This window comes from Salmo trutta, chromosome 26 (genome assembly GCF_901001165.1).
Source record: "Salmo trutta chromosome 26, fSalTru1.1, whole genome shotgun sequence".
NCBI classification, from domain to species: Eukaryota; Metazoa; Chordata; class Actinopteri; order Salmoniformes; family Salmonidae; genus Salmo; species Salmo trutta.
Genome location: NC_042982.1, coordinates 3,994,404 through 4,015,004, shown reverse-complemented (window position 1 = coordinate 4,015,004; position 20,601 = coordinate 3,994,404). Strand labels below are relative to the sequence as shown.

Genomic DNA, 20,601 nt, shown 5'->3' with positions numbered 1-20,601 from the left:
CTAAATCCATATTATGGCAAGAACAGCTCAAATAAGCAAAGAGAAACAACAGTCCATCATTACTTTGAGACATGAAGGTCAGTCAATCCGGATAATTTCAAGAACTTTGAATGTTTCTTCAAGTGCAGTCGCAAAAACCATCAAGCGCTATGATGAAACTGGCTCTCATGAGGACCGCCACAGGAAAGGAAGGCCCAGATTTACCTCTGCTGCAAAGGATAAGTTAATTAGAGTGACCAGCCTCAGAAATTGCAGCCCAAATAAATGCTTCCCAGAGTTCAAGTAACAGACATCTCAACATCAACTGTTCAGAGGAGACTGTGTGAATCAGGCCTTCATGGTCGAATTGTTGCAAAGAAACCACTACCAAAGGACACCAATAAGAAGAAGAGACTTGCTTGGGCCAAGAAACACGAGCAATGGACATTAGACCGGTGGAAATCTGTCCTTCGTTTTGATGAGTCCAAATTTCAGATTTCTGGTTCCAACCACCGTGTCTTTGTGAGACACAGAGTAGGCGAACGAATGATCTCCACGTGTGTGGTTCCCATCGTGAAGCATGAAGGAGGAGGTGTGATGGTGTGGGGGAGCTTTGCTGGTGACACTGTCTGTGATTTATTTAGAATTCAAGGCACACTTAACCAGCATGGCTACCACAGCATTCTGCAGCAGAAATACGCCATCCCATCTGGTTTGCGCTTAGCGGGACTATCATTTGTTTTTCAACAGGACAATGACCCAACACACCTCCAGGCTGTGTAAGGGCTATTTGACCAAGAAGGAGAGTGATGGAGTGCTGCATCAGATGACCTGGCCTCACCAATCACCCGACCTGGAAAAGTAGCCAACAAGTGCTCAGCATGTGGGAACTCCTTCAAGACTTTTGGAAAAGCATTTCAGGTGAAGCTGGTTGAGAGAATGCCAAGAGTGTGCAAAGCTCTCATCAAGGCAAAGGGTGGCTACTTTGAAGAATCTCTTCAAATCTCTTTGTTTAACACTTTTTTGGTTACTACATGATTCCATATGTGTTATTTCATAGTTTTGATGTCTTCACTATTATTCTACAATGTAGAAAATTGTAAAAAAAAATAAAAACCCTTGAATGAATAGCTGTGTCCAAACATTTGACTGATACTGTATATATATATTTTTTACTGCAACCGCCAACCACAGGAGGACTTCGGTGCCCGCTCTCAATGAGTGTAGACAGCCTGCTGCTGCCGCTCTGCTAATCATCAGATGGGGGAGTAGGAGGTAGGGGGCCCACATGAGTAACTGGGGGGCCCTTCCTTGATTTGGTTAACAACAAATAAACATCATATTAAATAAATGTGACTGATCGATTGTGTGAGTCAGGGGCTGGACCAAGAGTAAAAATAAATTACAAAAAATCAATAACATTTAGAATATATTTTTTTTTTCCGAAGAATTTTTATCAAACCACAGGAGCCTGCTCTCACACCAGAGAGCATAATTTAGCCACAGAGGATCAATAGTTTATCAAAAAAAATAACTATGGATTAAGTTTTATCACAAGCGCATACATGTATCTGCAAAAATAAAGGAAACACCAACATAATAAAGTGTCTCAAAAGAACAGCTCCAATGCGCCTTGGCAAAGATTCTGCAAGTGGACCTAAACCATGCCAGGAAAATGCACCCCGCACTATAACATATACTTTGTATCCCTCATCCTTTATTTCGGCAGTTACAGGTATGCCAACAGTCGGGAAGACCGCAGTTTGGGCAGCATGCGCGCCAAATATACAGCTTGTTATGTTGTGGCTATAGACATATCATCCATAAAAAGGTTTTGTAACCTCTTACCCTGGCAATTTGACTATTAAACTCATCGGTACACTAGCAATGGATGCCAGTCGTATTTGAATGGGAATTGCCATTTATGGATTATATTTCTATGGTTGGTTGCGGCTGTCTCTTTGCCTTTTGCAGATTTTAAAATACAATACGTACAGTTTAGAAAGCAAATGCCTACTGCTGAAAAGAGAAGACTAATCCGTCTGTAGAATCAATAGAAGAACATTTTTAAAAAAGCAATGCCCCGGGTCCTATGATTTCGTGATCCGGCCCTGCATCTTCCAGTAGCTTTTCAAAGATCCCTACAACAGCCCACTGCTACAGAACTAGCCACCACTGTGCACAGTGCACCACACACACACACACTATCTTACTAATGACAGCTTCGACTAGCTACAGTACCGCTCTTTAAAGCTCTCTAAAACAGTGTCTACGTCCCAAATAGCACAATATCCTAATCTAGTGCTTATGACCTATGTAGTGTACTACTTTAGGGAACATCGTGCCATTGGGGAAGCACACTCAATGAGAGGCCACTTAGCGTGCTTGCCACTGTGAGGAGAGAGAGAGACAGAGGAGAGAAATAATATTAAGGAACAGGATCGCGAGCAGCGAGACAGAGCTGAGGCTGGCATCCTTTGAAAGTAATTACCAGGGATAAATATACTGGGCACACGGGGAGGGGTGCAGGATTAGCTAGGGACACGGGGACTAAGTTTAGCACCTCAGATCTTCTAGAGCAAGGCAGCTGCCTGGTCATAATGAGACCTTCATACTGGGAGAGAGAAGGTGTCTTCAGGGGGAAATTGGAGCAAAGGCCCATTAGACCGATCTGGGTCATGTTCATTAGGCACAAAATGGAAGAAAAGGGACTGAAAAAGGGAGAGACAACTTGGACTCATTTTTGGAATCTGTTGCAAAATGTTTTAAAACAGTTTCATGTCCTAATGAATATGACCATTAGACTAGTGGCCAATCCTCAAAAAGGGCTTGAGATTTTGAGCAGTGGCGGTCGGTGCCGTTTAAGGTTGCAAAGGGAGGTTATATTACTGGAAACTTTCTAAGTCTACCAGTAAACTACCAGAATTTTGGAATCTTTCAAGGATTTTATGTAATATATCACAAGACATCTAGTGGCCGTTTTGGGTACTTCAGATTTTTACAGGTGTCTAATTATCTCTGGCCCTCTCTCTGGTCTTATCACATGTAAAACATAGAAAATAATTAAATAAGATGATTTTCAAATAAAAAATGGAATCACAAAGCTGTTAACATTATCCTTAATATGAACCATCAACTTAGTGAATTCCATTAGTGTTTCATGAGGGTTTCAGCAAAACATCCTTTGTATTTGTTTTACACAGTTTATTTTACTACGTCAGCATGCATTAATTTTGTTGTCAATGTGTTTGCATTAAAATGGTGGATGCAGTTGTGGAAAAAGGCAATATTGGAAGAGTTGCAGAGTTAATTGAAATAATGCCATTGTTGATTAGATGCTTTTTTCATTAATTAGGCTATTTTCTCTTGAACCATATTGTCTATCTACTAGAAACTCACAGACAATATGGCACAGATATAAAACATTTAAAAAATATATTCATATATAGTATTAAAGTTATTCAAGTCTAAATTACGAAAGTTATGATAGATTGCCATAGACCAAAATTACTGAAGATTCCGGTAACTTTGGTAAACTATGGGTAGCTTTGCAACCCTAGTGCCGTTTAAGATTAGGGAGAACATTTTTTTCTTTACGAGCATGGCCTTATTTCTATTACAGCATAATGGATGACTGTCATTCATATTCCCTTCACCCAACTCAATGTAACATCGATAGGTTTAGACTAGTAGCCTACTACATGATACTCGAATTTGCCCTACACCCATCATGAGGTTGCTACAACCTAGCCTAAAAATGAAAGTTTATAAAGTAGGTGCACAGGTCGAGATACAAATGTAAGTAAATCAAGGTGACAGACCGTGACACATTCAATACCACCTTACACACTCTTGCCTCCATCTAGCTGATCTGGGGTGTGTAATCATTAGTCCAAACAGTTGCACCTCCTGAGGTGCTGACCTGTTGCACTCTCTATAACCACTGTGATTATTATTTGACCCGGCTGGTCATCTATGAATGTTTTAACATCTTGAAGAACGATCTGGCCTTAATGATCATGTACTCTTATAATCTTCACCCGTCACAGCTAGAAGAGGACTGGCCACCCCTCAGAGACTCGTTCCTCTCTAGGTTTCTTCCTAGATTCCAGCCTTTCTAGGGAGTTTTTCCTAGCCACCATGTGCTTCTACATCTGCGTTGCTTGCTCTCTGGGGGTTTAGGTTCGTTTTCTGTAGAAGCACTTTGTGACAACTGCTGATGTAAAAAGGGCTTTATAAATACAATTGTTTGATTGATCCGTTTTGCAACTAAAACAGGAGTTTCTATTAGACAAATTTATGTAGGTCCCTCCCCGTTGCTTTCCGTTTGAGAAACGTTTTGCAATAGAATCGGCCCAATGAATACACCTCGTAACAAGTTACATAATAACAAAATATTTAGATGCACTATTGTAAAGTGGTTGTTCCACTGGATATCATAAGGTGAATGCACCAATTTGTAAGTCGCTCTGGATAAGAGCGTCTGCTAAATGACTTAAATGTAAATGTGAATTTTCGTAACAAGTCACATAATAAGTTGCATGGACCCTGTGTTCAATAGTGTTTAACATGATTTTTCAATGACCACCTCAAAGACCAGGAAGGTTTTCCAATGCCACGCAAAGAAGTGCACCGATTGGTAGATGGGTAAAAATGTAAAAAGCAGACATTGAATATCCCTTTGAGCATGGCAAAGTTATTAATTACACTTTGGATGGTGTATCAAGACACCCAGTCACTACAAAGACACATTCGTCCTTCCTAACTCAGTTGCCAGAGAGGAAGGAAACCGCTCAGGGATTTTACCATGAGGCCAATGACTTTAAAACAGTTACATGGTTGAATGGCTGTGAAAGGAGAAAACTGTTTTTCCAAAACATGCATTCTGTTTGCAACAAGGCACTAAAGTAATACTGCAAAAAATGTGGCAAAGCAATTCACCTTTTGTTCTGAATACAAAGTTTGGGGCAAATCCAATACAACACATTACTGAGCACCACTCTCCATATTTTCAAGCATGGTGGTGGCTGCATCATGTTATGAGTATGCTTGTAATCGTTAAGGACTGGGGAGTTTTTCAGGATAAAAAATAAATGGAATGGAGCTAAGCACAAGGAAAATCCTAGAGGAACATCTGGTTCAGTCTGCTTTCCACCAGACACTGGGAGATGAATTCACCTTTCAGCAGGACAATAACCTAAAACACAAGGCCAAATCTACACTGGAGTTGCTTACCAAGAAGACAGTGAATGTTCCTGAGTGGCCGAGTTACAGTTTTGACTTAAATCTGCTTGAAAATCTATGGCATGACTTGAAAATGGTTATCTACCAATGATCAACAACCAATTTAACACAGCTTGAAGAATTTTGAACATAATAATGGTGAAATATTGTACAATCCAGCAGTGGCGTGTATTCATGGATACCAAGGGAAGCCAGGCTTCCCCCAAAAATTGACCAACAAAATATAAAAAAATATTAAATAATCTATCTTTCGTCTCTCTGTGTTTCATCATTTTCCTTCAATTCGCAAAAGGCTGAATGTATCTCACAGGTGAAAGCATCCGAGCGACCAAAACAGCACCCCTCTGTCTCTCTACGTGTAGGCCATCTATCTGATGCTGTCTGGTCCAAACAAGTATGACATTGTTTGCTGCCTGTAGCATTGTAGGCAAAGGAAGCCAGAGAACATTTGGCCTCCCTTGATTAAAAAAAAAGTATAAAAAATGTGCCAATCAGCGGTGAGCTAAACTGAGCGAGCTCAACTGTGAATGGTCCTGGCGCACCAAAAAAAAAGAGTCAAGGGAAGCCAGCTTGGATTTGGCATCACTACTATCAAATCCCATTGAGAGCATACGTCATTAACAGAAAAACTTGAATTGTTGCATCTCGTTGTGTTGTTGTCCTCTGGAGGCTAGCTAGCTAGCTAAAATGGTCCCTTTCCTAAATTAGCCATGGATGGATAGGGATTTGGACTTGGTTTTACTTAATTCTCCATACTGGCCAATGATTATAACAGAGATTCTGATCCACCCATTAATTCATACATTGTTGTGCCCCTGGCCTGAGAGGATGGAAGTTGTAGCTAGATGTAGGCTAATTTTAACTAGCTAACGTTGACCATGAATGGAAGTTAGGCTAGTGAGCAAGCATTTTAGCCAGTTAGCCTATGATAACAAAAAATAAAAGTGTACTGTATAACAGAGTGATAGGCCGTTTCGTCAACATGAAAGAGAGGAGGATGGCATTGGCGTTACTCTACAAACAGGGTGAGTCAACATGTTTTTCTACTTGCACGAATGTGCGCACACACACGCACACACACACACACACACGCATGCACACAGAAATCAGAACCATGCACAACCACATCATAATTAGCTTAAGTTGGACTAAATTGTTTTTGGTATCTTTTAGTTGTCACTGTATTAAACTAAGCAGAGGTGATTTGAAAATGTTTAAGTTGAAATGGTGCTGGAATAGTGGAGGCAGCTCCTGTTTTCTTTGCGACTTCCAAATCAGTAGTTGTTTGGTAGTCCGAAAATGTCGGAAACATTAACTTGCTTGACCATGCTTTAGGTCATATAACTTTCTGTTAATGTACATGCAATATGCTTTGTGGACTTTACTGCTATCCGATTTTGTGCAAACAACGCAATTATCAGAACACATAGGTTGTAATATGGGGTAGGGGGGGGCTTGGCAATTACGTTAGCTCCAACAACCTGACACTCATTGACAAGAAATGCCATCGACTTAGTGGGCCTTTGCATTTCATAGGAATTGCAGCTCTCCAATGTCAATGCCATCCTGAAATGCCCAGTCTGCCCTGGAGTTTCCATACATGTTGACATGGTGACATTATGGGGTATGGGGAGGATGTAACCACATATGATGACAAGCTCATAAGGCAGGTGTTCACCACATTGAACCAACACAACCTGACACTCACTGACAAAAAATGCCATCAACTTACTGGGCTTTCACATATGATAGGATTTGCACCTCTTCAATGTCAATGCCATCCTGAATCTCCCAGAACTGTCCACGATAGCTTCCCTACACCATCAGTCCCCCCTCTGGCAGTTACTACAGACAGAGACACCATGGAATTGGACTGCCACATGTCAGTAGGCCATTCAACAGCCAAAATGCCACCTGAAAAGAGCTGGCGTGCAATGTCATCAATACACTACATGACCAAAAGTATGTGGACACCTGCTCGGCGAACATCTCATTCCAAAATCATGGACATTAATATGGAGTTGGTCCCCCCTTTGCTGCTATAACAGCCATTTTTCTGGACAGGCTTTCCACTAGATGTTGGAACATTGCTGCGGGGACTTGCTTCCATTCAGCCACAACAGCATTAGTGAGCTCGGGCACTTAGGCCTAGCTCGTAGTCGGCGTTCCAATTCATCCCAAAGGTGTTCAATGGGGTTGAGGTCAGGGCTCTGTGCAGGCCAGTGAAGTTCTTCCACACCAATCTCCTCAAACCATTTCTGTATGAACCTGGCTTTGTGCATAGGGGCATTGTCATGCTGAAACAGGAAAGGGCCTTCCCCAAACTGTTGTCACTAAGTTGGAAGAACAGAATTGTCTAGAATGTCATTGTATGCTGTTGCATTATGATGTCCATTCACTGGAACTAAGGGGCCAAGCCCAAACCATGAAAAACAGCCCCAGACCAATATTCCTCCCCCACCAAACTTTACAGTTGGCACTATCCATTGGGGCAGGTAGCGTTCTCCTGTTCGTCGGTAGCTTCATGAAATAGGTTTCCATGGCCGAGCACCTGCAAACAAGCCTAAGATCACCATGTGCAATGCCAAGCTTAGGCTGGAATGATGTAAAGCTCACTGCCATTGGACTCTGGAGCAGTCTGGTGTGTAGAATCACTCTTGACCATCTGTCAATCCGACAGACGAATCTGTGTTTGGCAGATGCCAGGAGAACGCTATCTGCCACAATGCATAGTGCATGAGTGTTGTACACAATTATGAAAGAATCCAAACTAATTCCGATGTCGGAGCCCACTTGCTTTCCTTAGAGCAGATTACACTAGCAATAACATCAAAAAATATGTGTAAATGTATGTATTTGTGTCCGGCAGGATGATACAGAACTGAATGAGAGACATTTGACATGGAAAATTATAATTGAATCAGCTAGCAAAAAGTAAAGCTTACATTCATCATAAGTATTTATAGTTTACATTTCTGCCTATTGTATCTCTGTGTTTACAGGTCTATATTTCCAAGATGCATTATGATATCCTAATGCTGTTTGTTTGTGTACGTAGGGCAGACAACTGATTACTTGTATTCCACATTTTTGCAATATCAGAGCCTGCAATATTGGGTTACATGAGCCTGTGGCCCACCCCCCTCCAGCCAGGCATTTTTCTGTGCTTTTTGAGTTTAGGGGGTGTATCAACATTTCTAACCACCTTTGCAGAAAAATATTTTTACACAACTATCCATTTCATAAATGGGAGACATTAGGGATTTTTAAAAACATGGTTGTGTTATGTTCTACCTAGGGTAGGGGTATAAAACATGTTTTGGGGGGCCTTCCCATTAGCCTACATTGCCTATTTGCCTTCTGATAGAAAATGTATCTAACTGCATTGCAAAGCTGAGCAAATAGACTAGTGTTTAACTGTCATGAAACTGTCATTCAGGAGTAGAACAGGACTGTTCATAATTACAGAGATGATTAACTACACACAAGACACTGAATCCTAACTTTGTGCACACTTAACTTGGCAATCATGCATTAATGGTAATGGATGAATTGCACGAAAACATTATGTACGAGGATATCAAGTCAGGATTCAAGCATACGTGAAAACATAACTATATTGTGATAAACTCATAACCAATGTCATGAGAAACGTGAACAGTTTGTCCTTTCAGATTTGCTACATTTGACCACGGGCCAAACAGCTATGAAACCAAACATGTCTGTTTTGACTTGTCTTTTCAATCTAGAAGAAAAAGAAACGCACACCTATTAAGGCGAGGTGCTGGCTAGCGGAGTAGAAAACTTGAAAATAAGGGAGAGCCGCACACTCTAGGAGCTCAGATGCAAAAATGTAATATCCAACGTTTCGACAGCCAAGCTGTCTTCATCAGGGTATCAGCTTGGCTGTCGAAACGTTGGATATTACATTTTTGCATCTGAGCTCCTAGAGTGTGCGGCTCTCCCTTATTTTCAAGTTGACTTGTCTTTTCAACAGCTCGGGGCATTGGTGTGTTTGAGTGAGAAAGCAGTTGGTCAGTGGAACAATGCTCTAAATATACCCTCCTCAGGCCAAAGATAGCTGTCCAGAAAGGTGAGGGGGTTGTTCTTCTACAACCCACCACACTCTGCAGTGCCCCAGCAGAGCAGCAGCAGAGGTTCAATAAGCAGTACAGCATCGCTGGACTGACCCGGCAGCAGGGGGGATCCGGTTACACGTCCATGGCCATTTTCCATCACAGTAAACCTAAGCCCTTTCCTTTTTTTCTCTTTCGGCTGGCCAGCGTTCTTGTTTGTTTGAATGCTGGCCGCTGAAATGGCAGGGAAAGGTGGAGGGGGACGAGTTGTGGTGCAGGTGTTTAGGTTCTTTCACTCACTGACACAGATGAAGAGGACAGTATGCGTTCCTGGGACAGGGATATGATTCCACACCTTCACTGTCACGTATACTCCCTCTCTGGCCTCTAGGTCACCAGACTGCTGATTATTACGCACACCTGTCACCATCGTCACGCGCACCAGCGCTTATTGACACTCACCTGGACTCCATCACCTCCTTGATTACCTGCTTTTATTCATGTCACTCCCTTTGGTTTCTTCCCCAGGCGTTATTGTTTCTGTTTCATGTCGGTGCGCTGTTTGTGTTTCTTGTTTTGTTTATGTTCGATTATTTATTAAAAGTATTCACTCCCTGAACTTGCTTCCCGACTCTCAGTGTACATTGTTACATTCACCAAGAGAGTACGAATGCATTGGGAAAATCTACAATGCACTGGGAGGTATGGTTGCCAGTTTCTGTTTCTCAAGCCAAGAGACCATAACCTGGTCCCAGATCTGTTTGTGCAGACAAATGTTTGGGTTGACATGATAGAACAAACATGTCTGTTAGCAGTCTAAGGAGAAAAAAATCCAGGGAAATGCTCTCCAAGTGAGAAGACCATCTTAAGGATAGGGTATGAACTAGAGGCACTGAGGCAGTCACCTGTTTGAGATTCAAACCAACAACCCTCTCCTGACCTGACATATCCTGGTTAGTATCTGTATGTGTTTAGCCGATATCAATACTCCAAGGCTACTCGAGTCATGCTAACTGAGTGTGGGAAATGCGCTTTACAAATGAAATATTATTGTGTGGGACCAAACCTGGGTCACCATAACAACACATTAGCCCTAGTCACCCTACCCCAGTCAGTGAGTCACAGTCAGAGCATCGGTTCTCACCCTGTGGTCCTCCTGTAGCGCCATGCTAGTGTTGGGTTGGCCCCTGGCTACGCGGCCCCTGTCACACCCGCCTGTCAGACTGGGCATGAAGTCCCGACCGAAGGGCTCTGATAAACTCCGCATCATCTGTTGTACATGTGTGTTGTGTGCCTGGAATGGATCCCTGTGGAGAAGAGGAAGAGGAGGAAGAGGAGATTGAATCAGCCTCAATGTTCCCAGAGCCTCTGAATTCTTTGCAGAATTGATGACTGTGCTGATGAGTGAAAAACAAAATGGTCATACCTTGATGAGCTGTAGATTGGAAAAAGGGAAAGTGGAGGGAGAGGAAGGAAGGAAGGAAGGAAGGAAGGAAGGAAGGAAGGAAGGAAGGAAGGAAGGAAGGAAGGAAGGAAGGAAGGAAGGAAGGAAGGAAGGAAAGAAAGAAAGAAGGGAACTTGTTAACACCAGGCATTCACCATTTCATAATTTACTGTCTGTCATACAATCAAATCAGTGCTAGGCATTTTTTTTCTGTGTGCAAATAGTAATAATAGTCATAGCTAGATGTAGGGTGGATGGGTGGAGCTCCGGGGACAACAGGAGGGTATGGGGTGTTTGGAGCGGCTTCACTTCGGTGTGCAATGTATGTTTTAAAATCTAAAATAAATAAATATATATTTTGACTGGAATATACAGTACCAGTCAAAAGTTTGGACACACCTACTCATTCAATGGTTTTTCTTTATTTCTACATTGTAGAACAATAATGAAGACAACAAAACTATGAAATAACACATATGGAATCATGTAGTAACCAAAAAAGTGTTACACAAATCTAAATATATTTTATATTTGAGATTCTTCAAAGTTGCCACCCTTTGCCTTGATGAACGCAGCCTCCTCTGAACAGTTGATGTTGAGATGTGTCTGCTACTTGAACCTTGTGAAACATTTATTTGGGCTGCAATCTGAGTCTAGTGACTCTAATGAACTTATCCTCTGCAGCAGAGGTAACACTGGGTCTTCCTTTCCTGTGGCGGTCCTCATGAGAGACAGTTTCATCATAGCGCTTGATGGTTTTGCGACTGCACTTGAAGAAAGTTCTTGACATTTTCCGTATTGACTGACCTTCATGTCTCAAAGTAATGATGGACTGTCATTTCTCTTTGCTTATTTGAGCTGTTCTTGCCATAATATGGACTTGGTCTTTTACCAAATAGGGCTATCTTCTGTATATCCACCCCTATCTTGTCAAAACACAACTGATTGGCTCAAACGCATTAAGAAGGAAAGAAATTCCACAAATTAACACCTGTTAATTGAAATGCATTCCAGGCTGGTTGAGAGAATGCCAAGAGTATGCAAAGCTGTCATCAGGGCAAAGGGTGGCTACTTTGAAGAATCTCAAATATATATAAAAGATTTGTTTAACACTTTTTTGGTTACTACATGATTCCATTTGTGTTATTTCATAGTTTTGATGTCTTCACTAGTATTCTACAATGTAGAAAATAGTAGAAATAAAGAAAAACCCTTGAATGAGTAGGTGTGTCCAAACTTTTGACTGGTACTGTATATATAGATTTGTTCCTAAATAGTCATAACAAGAACACCCAACCGGGCATTGCGAGGGAAGGGCCGGTTTGTGAAGATGGGGCGATGGGGGTCGTACAGTAACGTTTATCTGATTTTAGACCAGGCATAAGATATGCACAAAAGTATGTGGAGACCCCTTCATACTAGTGGATTCAGCTAACACCCGTTCCTGACAGGTGTATAAAATCAACCACACATCCATGCAATCTCCATAGACAAACATTGGCAGTAGAATGGCCCGTACTGAAGAGCTTAGTGGCTTTCAACGTGGCACCGTCATAGGATGCCACCTTTCCAACAAGTCAGTTCATCACATTTCTGCTCTGCTAGAGCTGCCCCGGTCAACTGTAAGTGCTGTTATTGTCTAGGAGCAACAACGGCTCAGCCGCGGACTGAATATACTCTCCTGCAATCCGCCTCACCCAGTGTGGTACGGATCTGCTATTTTTATACTTTAGAACCGGAACCCCCATCAGGAGCTAGCCAGCTAACTAGCTACTAGCTAGTAGTCAGTTAGCCACTGCTAGCAGTCTTCACCATTAACTCGGACATCAGCCAGCTTCAGCTCGGTCAATACCTGCCAGTCTGCACAGCTCGATATCAACCCAGAGCATATCGGACTGCTTTTTCTCTACCACATCTCCGGATTCCTACCGCAAGCTCTGGACCATTACACCAAATCATCGTAACTAGCTAGCTGTTATCCGAGTGGCTACTCCTGGCTAGCGCCTCTGTTCCGAAGCAAGCACCAGTTAGCCTTGAGCTAGACCCATCTCCCGGTTAGCCGAAGAGGTCTACCAGCTAATTCCTGGGCTACAATACCTCTTTTGCCAATTGGCCTGGACCCTTTATTGCCGACACAGAGCTCCGCCAATCCATCACGACTGGTCTGCCGACGTAATCGTCCTAGGTGGTTTCAACAGACTTTTCCGTTGCGACGTCGCCAGAGACCAATCTGCTGGCCACAGCCCGCTAGCTCCAGCTTGCCTAGCGTAGTGGCAACTACCGAACAGCTCCCTGACTCACCCATTGCTGCTCATTGGACCCTATGATCAATCTGCTACACATACCTCTCCCTAATGTCAATATACCGTGTCTACTGCTGTTTAGGTTAGTTATTATTGTTTTATTTCACTGTAGAGCCCCCAGCCCCGACCTAAATGCCTTGGATAGCTCTTTTGTCGCACCCTCCAAACATGCGGAGACCTCACCTGGCTTAACTGGTGCCTCCAGAGACGCAATCGCTCTCATCGTCACTCAATGCCTAGGTTTACCTCCACTGTACTCTCATCCTACCATACCCTTGTCTGGACATTATACCCTGAATCTATTCTACCACACCAAGAAATCTGCTCCTTTTATTCTCTGTCCCCAACGCACTAGACAACCAGTTCTTATAGCCTTTAGCTGTACCCTTATCCTACTCCTCCTCTGGTGGTGTAGAGGTCAACCCAGGCCCTGTAGCCCCCAGCATCACACCCATTCCCAAGGCGATCTCATTTGTTGACTTCTGTAACCGTAAAAGCATTGGTTTCATGCACGTTAACATCAGAAGCCTCCTCCCTAAGTTTGTTTAATTCACTGCTTTAGCACACTCCGCCAACCCTGATGTCCTAGCCGTGTCTGAATCCTGGCTTAGGAAGGCCACCAAAAATTCTGAAATTTCCATCCCCAACTACAACATTTTCCGACAAGTTAGTTCTACTTTTAAAAATCCACCTTTCCAGAAATAAGTTTCTCACCGTTGCCGCTTGATATAGACCCCCCTCAGCCCCCAGCTGTGCCCTGAACACCATATGTGAATTGATTGCCCATCATCTATCTTCAGAGTTCGTACTGTTAGGTGACCTAAACTGGGATATGTTTAACACCCCGGCCATCCTACAATCTAAGCTAGATGCCCTCAATCTCACACAAATTATCAAGGAACCTACCAGGTACAACCCTAAATCCGTAACCATGGGCACCCTCATAGATATCATCCTGACCAACTTCTACTCTAAATACAACCAGGATTTCAGCGATCACTGCCTCATTGCCTGCGTCCGTAATGGGTCCACTGTCAAACTCTCCCTTAAACAAGTCAGCAAACAGGTCTTTCTAATTAACCTGGCCCGGGTATCCTGGAAGGATATTGACCTCATCCTGTCAGTAGAGGATGCGTGGTAGCTCTTTAAAAGTGCTTTCCTCACCATCCTAAATAAGCATGCCCCATTCAAAAAATGTAGAACTAACAACAGATATACCCCTTCGTTCACTCCAGACTTGACTGCCCTTGACCAGCACAAAAACATCCTGTGGCGTACTGCATTAGCATCGAATAGCCCCCGCGATATACAACTTTTCCGGGAAGTCAGGAACCAATATACACAGTCAGTTATGAAAGCTACGGCTAGCTTTTTCAAACAGAAATTTGCAACCTGTAGCACTAATTCCAAAACGTTTTGGGACACTGTAAAGTCCATGGAGAATAAGAGCACCTCCTCCCAGCAGCCCACTGCACTGAGGCTAGGAAACACGGTCACCACCAATAAATCTACGATAATCGATCATTTCAAAAAGCATTTTTCTAAGGCTGGCCATGCTTTCCACCTGGCTACCCCTACCCCAGCCAAAAGTTCTGCATCCCCCGCAGAAACTTGCCCCGCTTCTCCTTCACCCAAATCCAGACAGCTGATGTTCTGAAAGAGCTGCAAAATCTGGATCCCTACAAATCAGCTGGGCTAGACAATCTGGACCCTCTCTTTCTAAAATTATCCACCTGAAATTGTTGCAACCTCTATTACTAGCTTGTTCAACATCTCTTTCGTATCGTCTGAGATCTCCAAAGATTGGAAACCTGCCGCGGTCATCCCTCTCTTCAAAGGGGGAGACACTCTATACCCAAACTATTATAGACCTATATCCATCCTGCCCTGCCTTTCTAAAATCTTTGAAAGCCAAGTTAACAAACAGATCACCAACCATTTCGAATCCTACCGTACTTTCTCCACTATGCAATCTAGTTTCCGAGCTGGTTATGGGTGCACCTCAGCCACGCTCAAGGTCCTAAACGATATCATAACCGCCATCGATAAAAGACAGTACTGTATAGCCATCTTCATCGACCTGGCCATGGCTTTCGACTCTGTCAATCACCGCATTCTTATCGGCAGACAAAACAGCCTTGGTTTCTCAAACGACTGCCTCGCCTGGTTCACCAACTACTTCTCAGATAGAGTTCAGTGTGTCAAATCGCCTATTGTCCGGACCTCTGGCAGTCTCTATGGGGGTGCCACAGGGTTAAATTATCGGGCCGACTCTTTTCTCTGTATATATATCAATGATGTCACTCTTGCTGCTGGTGATTCTCTAAACCACCTCTACACAGACGACACCTTTCTGTATACATCTGGCCCTTCTTTGGACACTTTGTTAACAAACCTTCAAATGAGCTTCAATGCCATACAACACTTCTTCCGTGGCCTCCAACTGCTTTTAAATGCTAGTAAAGCTAAATGCATGCTCTTCAACCGATTGTTGCCCGCACCCACCCACCCGACTAGCATCACTACTCTGGAAAGGTTCTGACTTAGAATATGTGGACAACTACAAATACCGAGGTGTCTGGATAGACTGTAAACTCTCCTTCCAGACTCACATTAAGCATCTCCAATCCAAAATTAAATCTAGAATCAGCTTCCTATTTCGCAACAAAGCCTCCTTCATTCATGCTGCCAAAATATCCTCCAACACTCTACTCAGCAAATTAGATGCAGTCTATCACAGTGCCGTCCGTTTTGTCACCAAAGCCCCATATACTACTCACCACTGTGACCTGTATGCTCTCATTGGCTGGCCCTCGCTTCATATTTGTCGCCAAACCCACTGGCTCCAGGTCATCTATAAATCTTTGCTAGGTAAAACCCAGCCTTATCTCAGCTCACTGGTCACCATAGCAACACCTACCCGTAGCACGCGATCCAGCAGGTATATTTCACTGGTCATCCCCTAAGCAAACTCCTCGTTTGGCCGCCTTTCCTTCCAGTTCTCTGCTACCAATGACTGGAACGAACTGCAAAAATCACTGAAGCTGGAAACTAATGTCTCTCGCTCTAACTTTAAGCATCAGCTGTCAGAGCAGCTTACCGATCACTGTACCTGTACACAGCCCATCTGTAAATAGCACACCCAACTACCTCATCCCCATATTATTATTTATTGTTTTGCTCTTTTGCACCCCAGTATCTCTACTTGCACATCATCATCTGCACATCTATCACTCCAGTGTTAATGCTAAATTGTAATTATTTTGCCTCTATGGCCTATTTATTGCCTTACCTCCCTAATCGTACTACATTTGTACACCTTTTCTATTGTGTTATTGACTGTACGTATGTTTATCCCATGTGTAACTCTGTGTTGTTGTTTTGTCACACTGCTTTGCTTTATCTTGGTCAGGTCACAGTTGTAAATGAGAACTTGTTCTCAACTGGCCTACCTGGTTAAATAATGATGAAATAAAATACATTTAAAAAAAAGTGGTAGGTCACACAAGCTAACAGAATGGGACCGCTGAGTGCTGAAGCGCGTAGGGCGTAAAAATAGTCTGTCCTCGGTTGCAAAACTCACTACTGAGTTCCAAATTGCCTCTGGAAGCAACGTCGGCACAAGAACTGTTTGTCGGGAGCTTCATGAAATGCGTTTCCATAGCCAAGGAGCTGCACATAAGCCTAAGATCACCATGCCCATATCAAGCGTCGGCTGGAGTGGTGGAAAGCTCGCCACCTTTGGACTCTGGAGCAGTGGAAATGCGTTCTCTGGAGTGATGAATCACTCTTCACCATCTGGAAACGCGTTCTCTGGAGTGATGAATCACTCGTCACCACAAACGAATAGGGATTTAGCGGATGCCAGGAGAACACTACCTGCCCCAATACGTAGTGCCAACTGTAAAATTTGGTGGAATAGGAATAATGGTTTAGAGCTGTTTTTCATGGTTCGGGCTAGGCCCCTTAGTTCCAGTGAAGGGAAATCTTAATGCTACTGCGTACAATGACATTCTAGACAATTATGTGCATCCAACTTTGTGGCAACAGTTTGGGGAAGGTCCTTTCCTGTTTCTGCATGACAATGCCCCCATGCACAAAGCGAGGTCCATACAGAAATGGTTTGTCGGTGTGGAAGAACTTGACTGGCCTGCAGAGAGCCCTGACCTCAACCCTATCGAACAACTTTGGGATGAATTGGAACGCAGACTACGAGCCAGGCCTAATCACCCAACATTGACCTCACTAATGTTCTTGTGGCTGAATGGAAGCAAGTCCCTGCAGCAATGTACCAACATTTAGTGGAAAGCCTTCCAAGAAGAGTGGAGGCTGTTATAGCAGCAAAGGTGGGACCAACTCCATATTAATGACCATGATTTTGGAATAAGATGTTCGATGAGCAGGTGTCCACATACTTTTAGCCATATAGTGTATGACAAGGGTCTAAGCCAGGTGATTAATAGATATTACATTCTCAAAGTTTTCCTGGGGAATGGCTACACTTACTCAAAGCATATATTCACTAATAAAAAACATTAACCAATATTTTGCTGACACCAGTAACTCTATTCCTTGAGTAGTAAGTACCATGTTATTACTGTAGCCTACATGTCAACCAGTAGCTATTAACACACATCAAACATGGATTTCAGTGTGCATTAGTTGTCATTTAAATGTAGTAATATCTCATATCAGTTCTGCAGGTGTTTAAACAGGTGCAGCGAAATGCTTATGTTACTAGCTCCAACAGTGCAGTAGAATGTCTAGCAAATTCAACACAAATACACAAATACTAAAAAATGTAAACAACAAATTAAGAAATGACAGAATGAGTCCAATTAACAATCCAGGGGTAGACATATTAGAGTGAACAGCGTCAAAATCCAGAATTTAAATATAGACACTGACAGTATATAATTTGAAAGGAAAATTGTATGTTCAGTAGTAGCTAGGTATATTAGGATGAGCTATTTCTAGAATACAGTATATACATACATAGGGAGTAAACAACAGTATATTAACAGAATATGAGGTGACTATATATACATGGGGAAAAAGTCTCAAGGTGGAGGGCAGAGTACCGTGCAGGTAGCCAGCAAGTGATGGCTGTTCAACAGTCTGATGGCCTGGAGATAGAAGCTGTTTTTAAATCTGGAACAGCTGATATAATATAAGGGAATAGGCTATGCTGATAACAAAGCATTGAAATTGGGCACACAACTGCCCCATAATAATATCTGCAAACTATTAATTGTGAATGTGGCTCTTAAAATACAACATTATTAACAATAGCCTACAGACTGTCATTGTAGACAAGGGGTGGGTAGCATACAGTCGTTATTGTCCATTATCTGAAACAACGTGTCGTTCAAAGTGGTGTTGACTGGAATTTAAAATAAACATAATTTTTTCGAGAAATAAATCTTCATACTGTCGAATTAATGAGTGGCAGAATACAATATTGATACTACTTACGAGAAGAAAGGGTCCTCGTCAAATTCCCTGAGAAGACTGTTAAACATTTCCACGGGTGTTGGAGAGGAAAAGTGAAGTGTGAAATATCTATTTTCTGTTTCGCGCTATGAAGCGGCTTCTACTAGCCAGTGTACGACAGCCAAGCTCCCACTGTGTCAACGAAGTTACTATGGAACCTTGCTACACTTCAGAACGTTGGGCTTTATGAACCAGGAGCCACATGACCTCCGTCAAGCCATCTGATTGGCTGGCTATTCACAGCTCGCTCAGGATCTATCAGAAGAACGCTATGTTGTCAGTTGCTGTCATGACAACGCAGCTCGCTCCAGAGAAAGATATACCATGTTTTGCCATATTTTACAAGCGTGTGCCACTTAAGCAACGAGGCAATGCTGTAAAAGATGTGTAGGCTAAATGGCGTTTGTTGTTGAATTGATCAATTTAAATACGATGTACTATATTACTTTTCATTGGGTCTACATGTACTGTACATAGTTGTATTTGCAGTTGTCACTATGACAATGAACACACCCTGAAAGCACTGAACGGTCTGAACCAGTATCTGTGCGTTAGCGACCTCATGAATGATCTTATGCTACCATCTTATTAATAGGCAACGTGCAGTAGGATGCGTAATCTGTTGATTGACAGGACTATAGAAGGATAAACGTTCCTCTAGTGTGGATGCTCACCAACGTGTTAGAGTTATGTAGCCTATAGTTTATCATTATAGTAATCGGCTGGGTGGATGGCTCCGACACAACATTATTATTGCAACAGAACTAGCCTACTAGTAAGTCTAGCTAACGTTAGCGAACTTGAATGAAATACATATACAATTACACGTATACACTTACACTTGACTTTTATACTCTATAAAGTGTCTCTTTCAAATAATTTACTCTGGCAAGTTTTCCATGCAGTAGGGAGGTAAAGCGGAAGTCGAATCCATCACTTCCGTTGTTTGGGTGTGCCATAGTGAAGTGGAAACAACCAACAATACCGTTACGACCTGCTGCGGTAACGACACGGTAATTATCTTGTGAGAAGGCAGTATCATGTGTTGTTCCAAGTGGCTAGGACTCTATAATGAGAGAGAAATAAATATTAGCCTATAAGATTCAATCGAGCTACAGTCCATAAGTTGCATCTCATTAATGAGAGGAAAGAAACCTGTCTCATTCCTCGCACATATGCTGATCATCATGACTTGCTTACATTTTAGCATTTTTTATGCTCATTTCAGTCATGTTATTTGTCCCTCCTCTCTTAATTTTATTACCTATTTTTCTCCCCAATGTCATGCTATCCAATTGGTAGTTACAGTCTTGTCTCATCTTGGGAGAGGCGAAGGTCGAGAGCCGTGCGTCCTCCAATACACAACCCAACCAGCTTCTTGACACAAGGCCCAATTAACCCGGAAGCCAGCAGCACCAATGTGTCGGAGGAAACACCTTTCCGTACACCTGGCGACCATGTCAGCGTGCACTGCAACCGTCCCGAAACAGGAGTCGCTAGTACACAATGAAACAAGGACATCCCTCCCCTAACCCGGAGGACGCTGGGCCAATTGTGCACCGCCCCATTGGTCTCCCGGTCGCGGCCGGCTGCTAGATGGAATCGAACCCAGAATCTCTAGTGGCACAGCTAGCACTACAATGCAGTGCCTGAGACCAGGATTTCATTAAATAGGCCTAGGCATGTACTTTTTTTTATTGCACATTTAATTAAACAGACGCATTTAGCGATGTTCAACTTCAATTTATTGGCACAAAACAAGCATAAGACAACTTTTGTCAGGGGGCCTCGATTTTTTGGGACTGCGCTAAAGACTTCTTTGTCAGTCAGCTGCTACTAGTAAAGGCTCAGTGCACTATTGTAATTTTTTTTAACTAAATGTATTTGAGTGTTTACCAGCATGTGTAACTTGATTCTGATAATAATGTACAAAATAGTTATTCTGATAATACTTGTGGAATATTTGCTTGATATATGTTATCCAGTTTCTTGAAATACTTCGCAAATGCAACTTATTTCTATTTGAAAACTGAAATGGTTTATTCATTCCTTTTCCATTTTA

The 20,601-nt window shown here is 42.6% G+C and overlaps 1 protein-coding gene across 5 annotated transcripts in view; it reads right to left on the bottom strand.

The window, feature by feature from the left end:
* Positions 1 to 19,428, bottom strand: part of LOC115162916 (myeloid leukemia factor 1) — a 28,905-nt gene extending 9,477 nt beyond the window's left edge. Inside the window, exons 1-3 of one of the 5 annotated variants that reach the window (XM_029714432.1) lie at positions 19,379 to 19,428; positions 10,726 to 10,734; positions 10,444 to 10,606 (exon numbers count right to left, since the gene is read on the bottom strand). In XM_029714432.1, the coding sequence (XP_029570292.1) occupies positions 10,444 to 10,569 (126 nt within the window). In that variant the 5' untranslated portion in view covers positions 10,570 to 10,606; positions 10,726 to 10,734; positions 19,379 to 19,428. Of the gene's footprint in view, positions 1 to 10,443; positions 10,607 to 10,725; positions 10,735 to 18,521; positions 19,110 to 19,378 lie in introns of those variants that run through there. The other 4 variants (XM_029714428.1, XM_029714430.1, XM_029714429.1 and 1 more) reach the window with 4 other exon arrangements.
* Between the last annotated feature and the right edge of the window lie 1,173 nt (positions 19,429 to 20,601).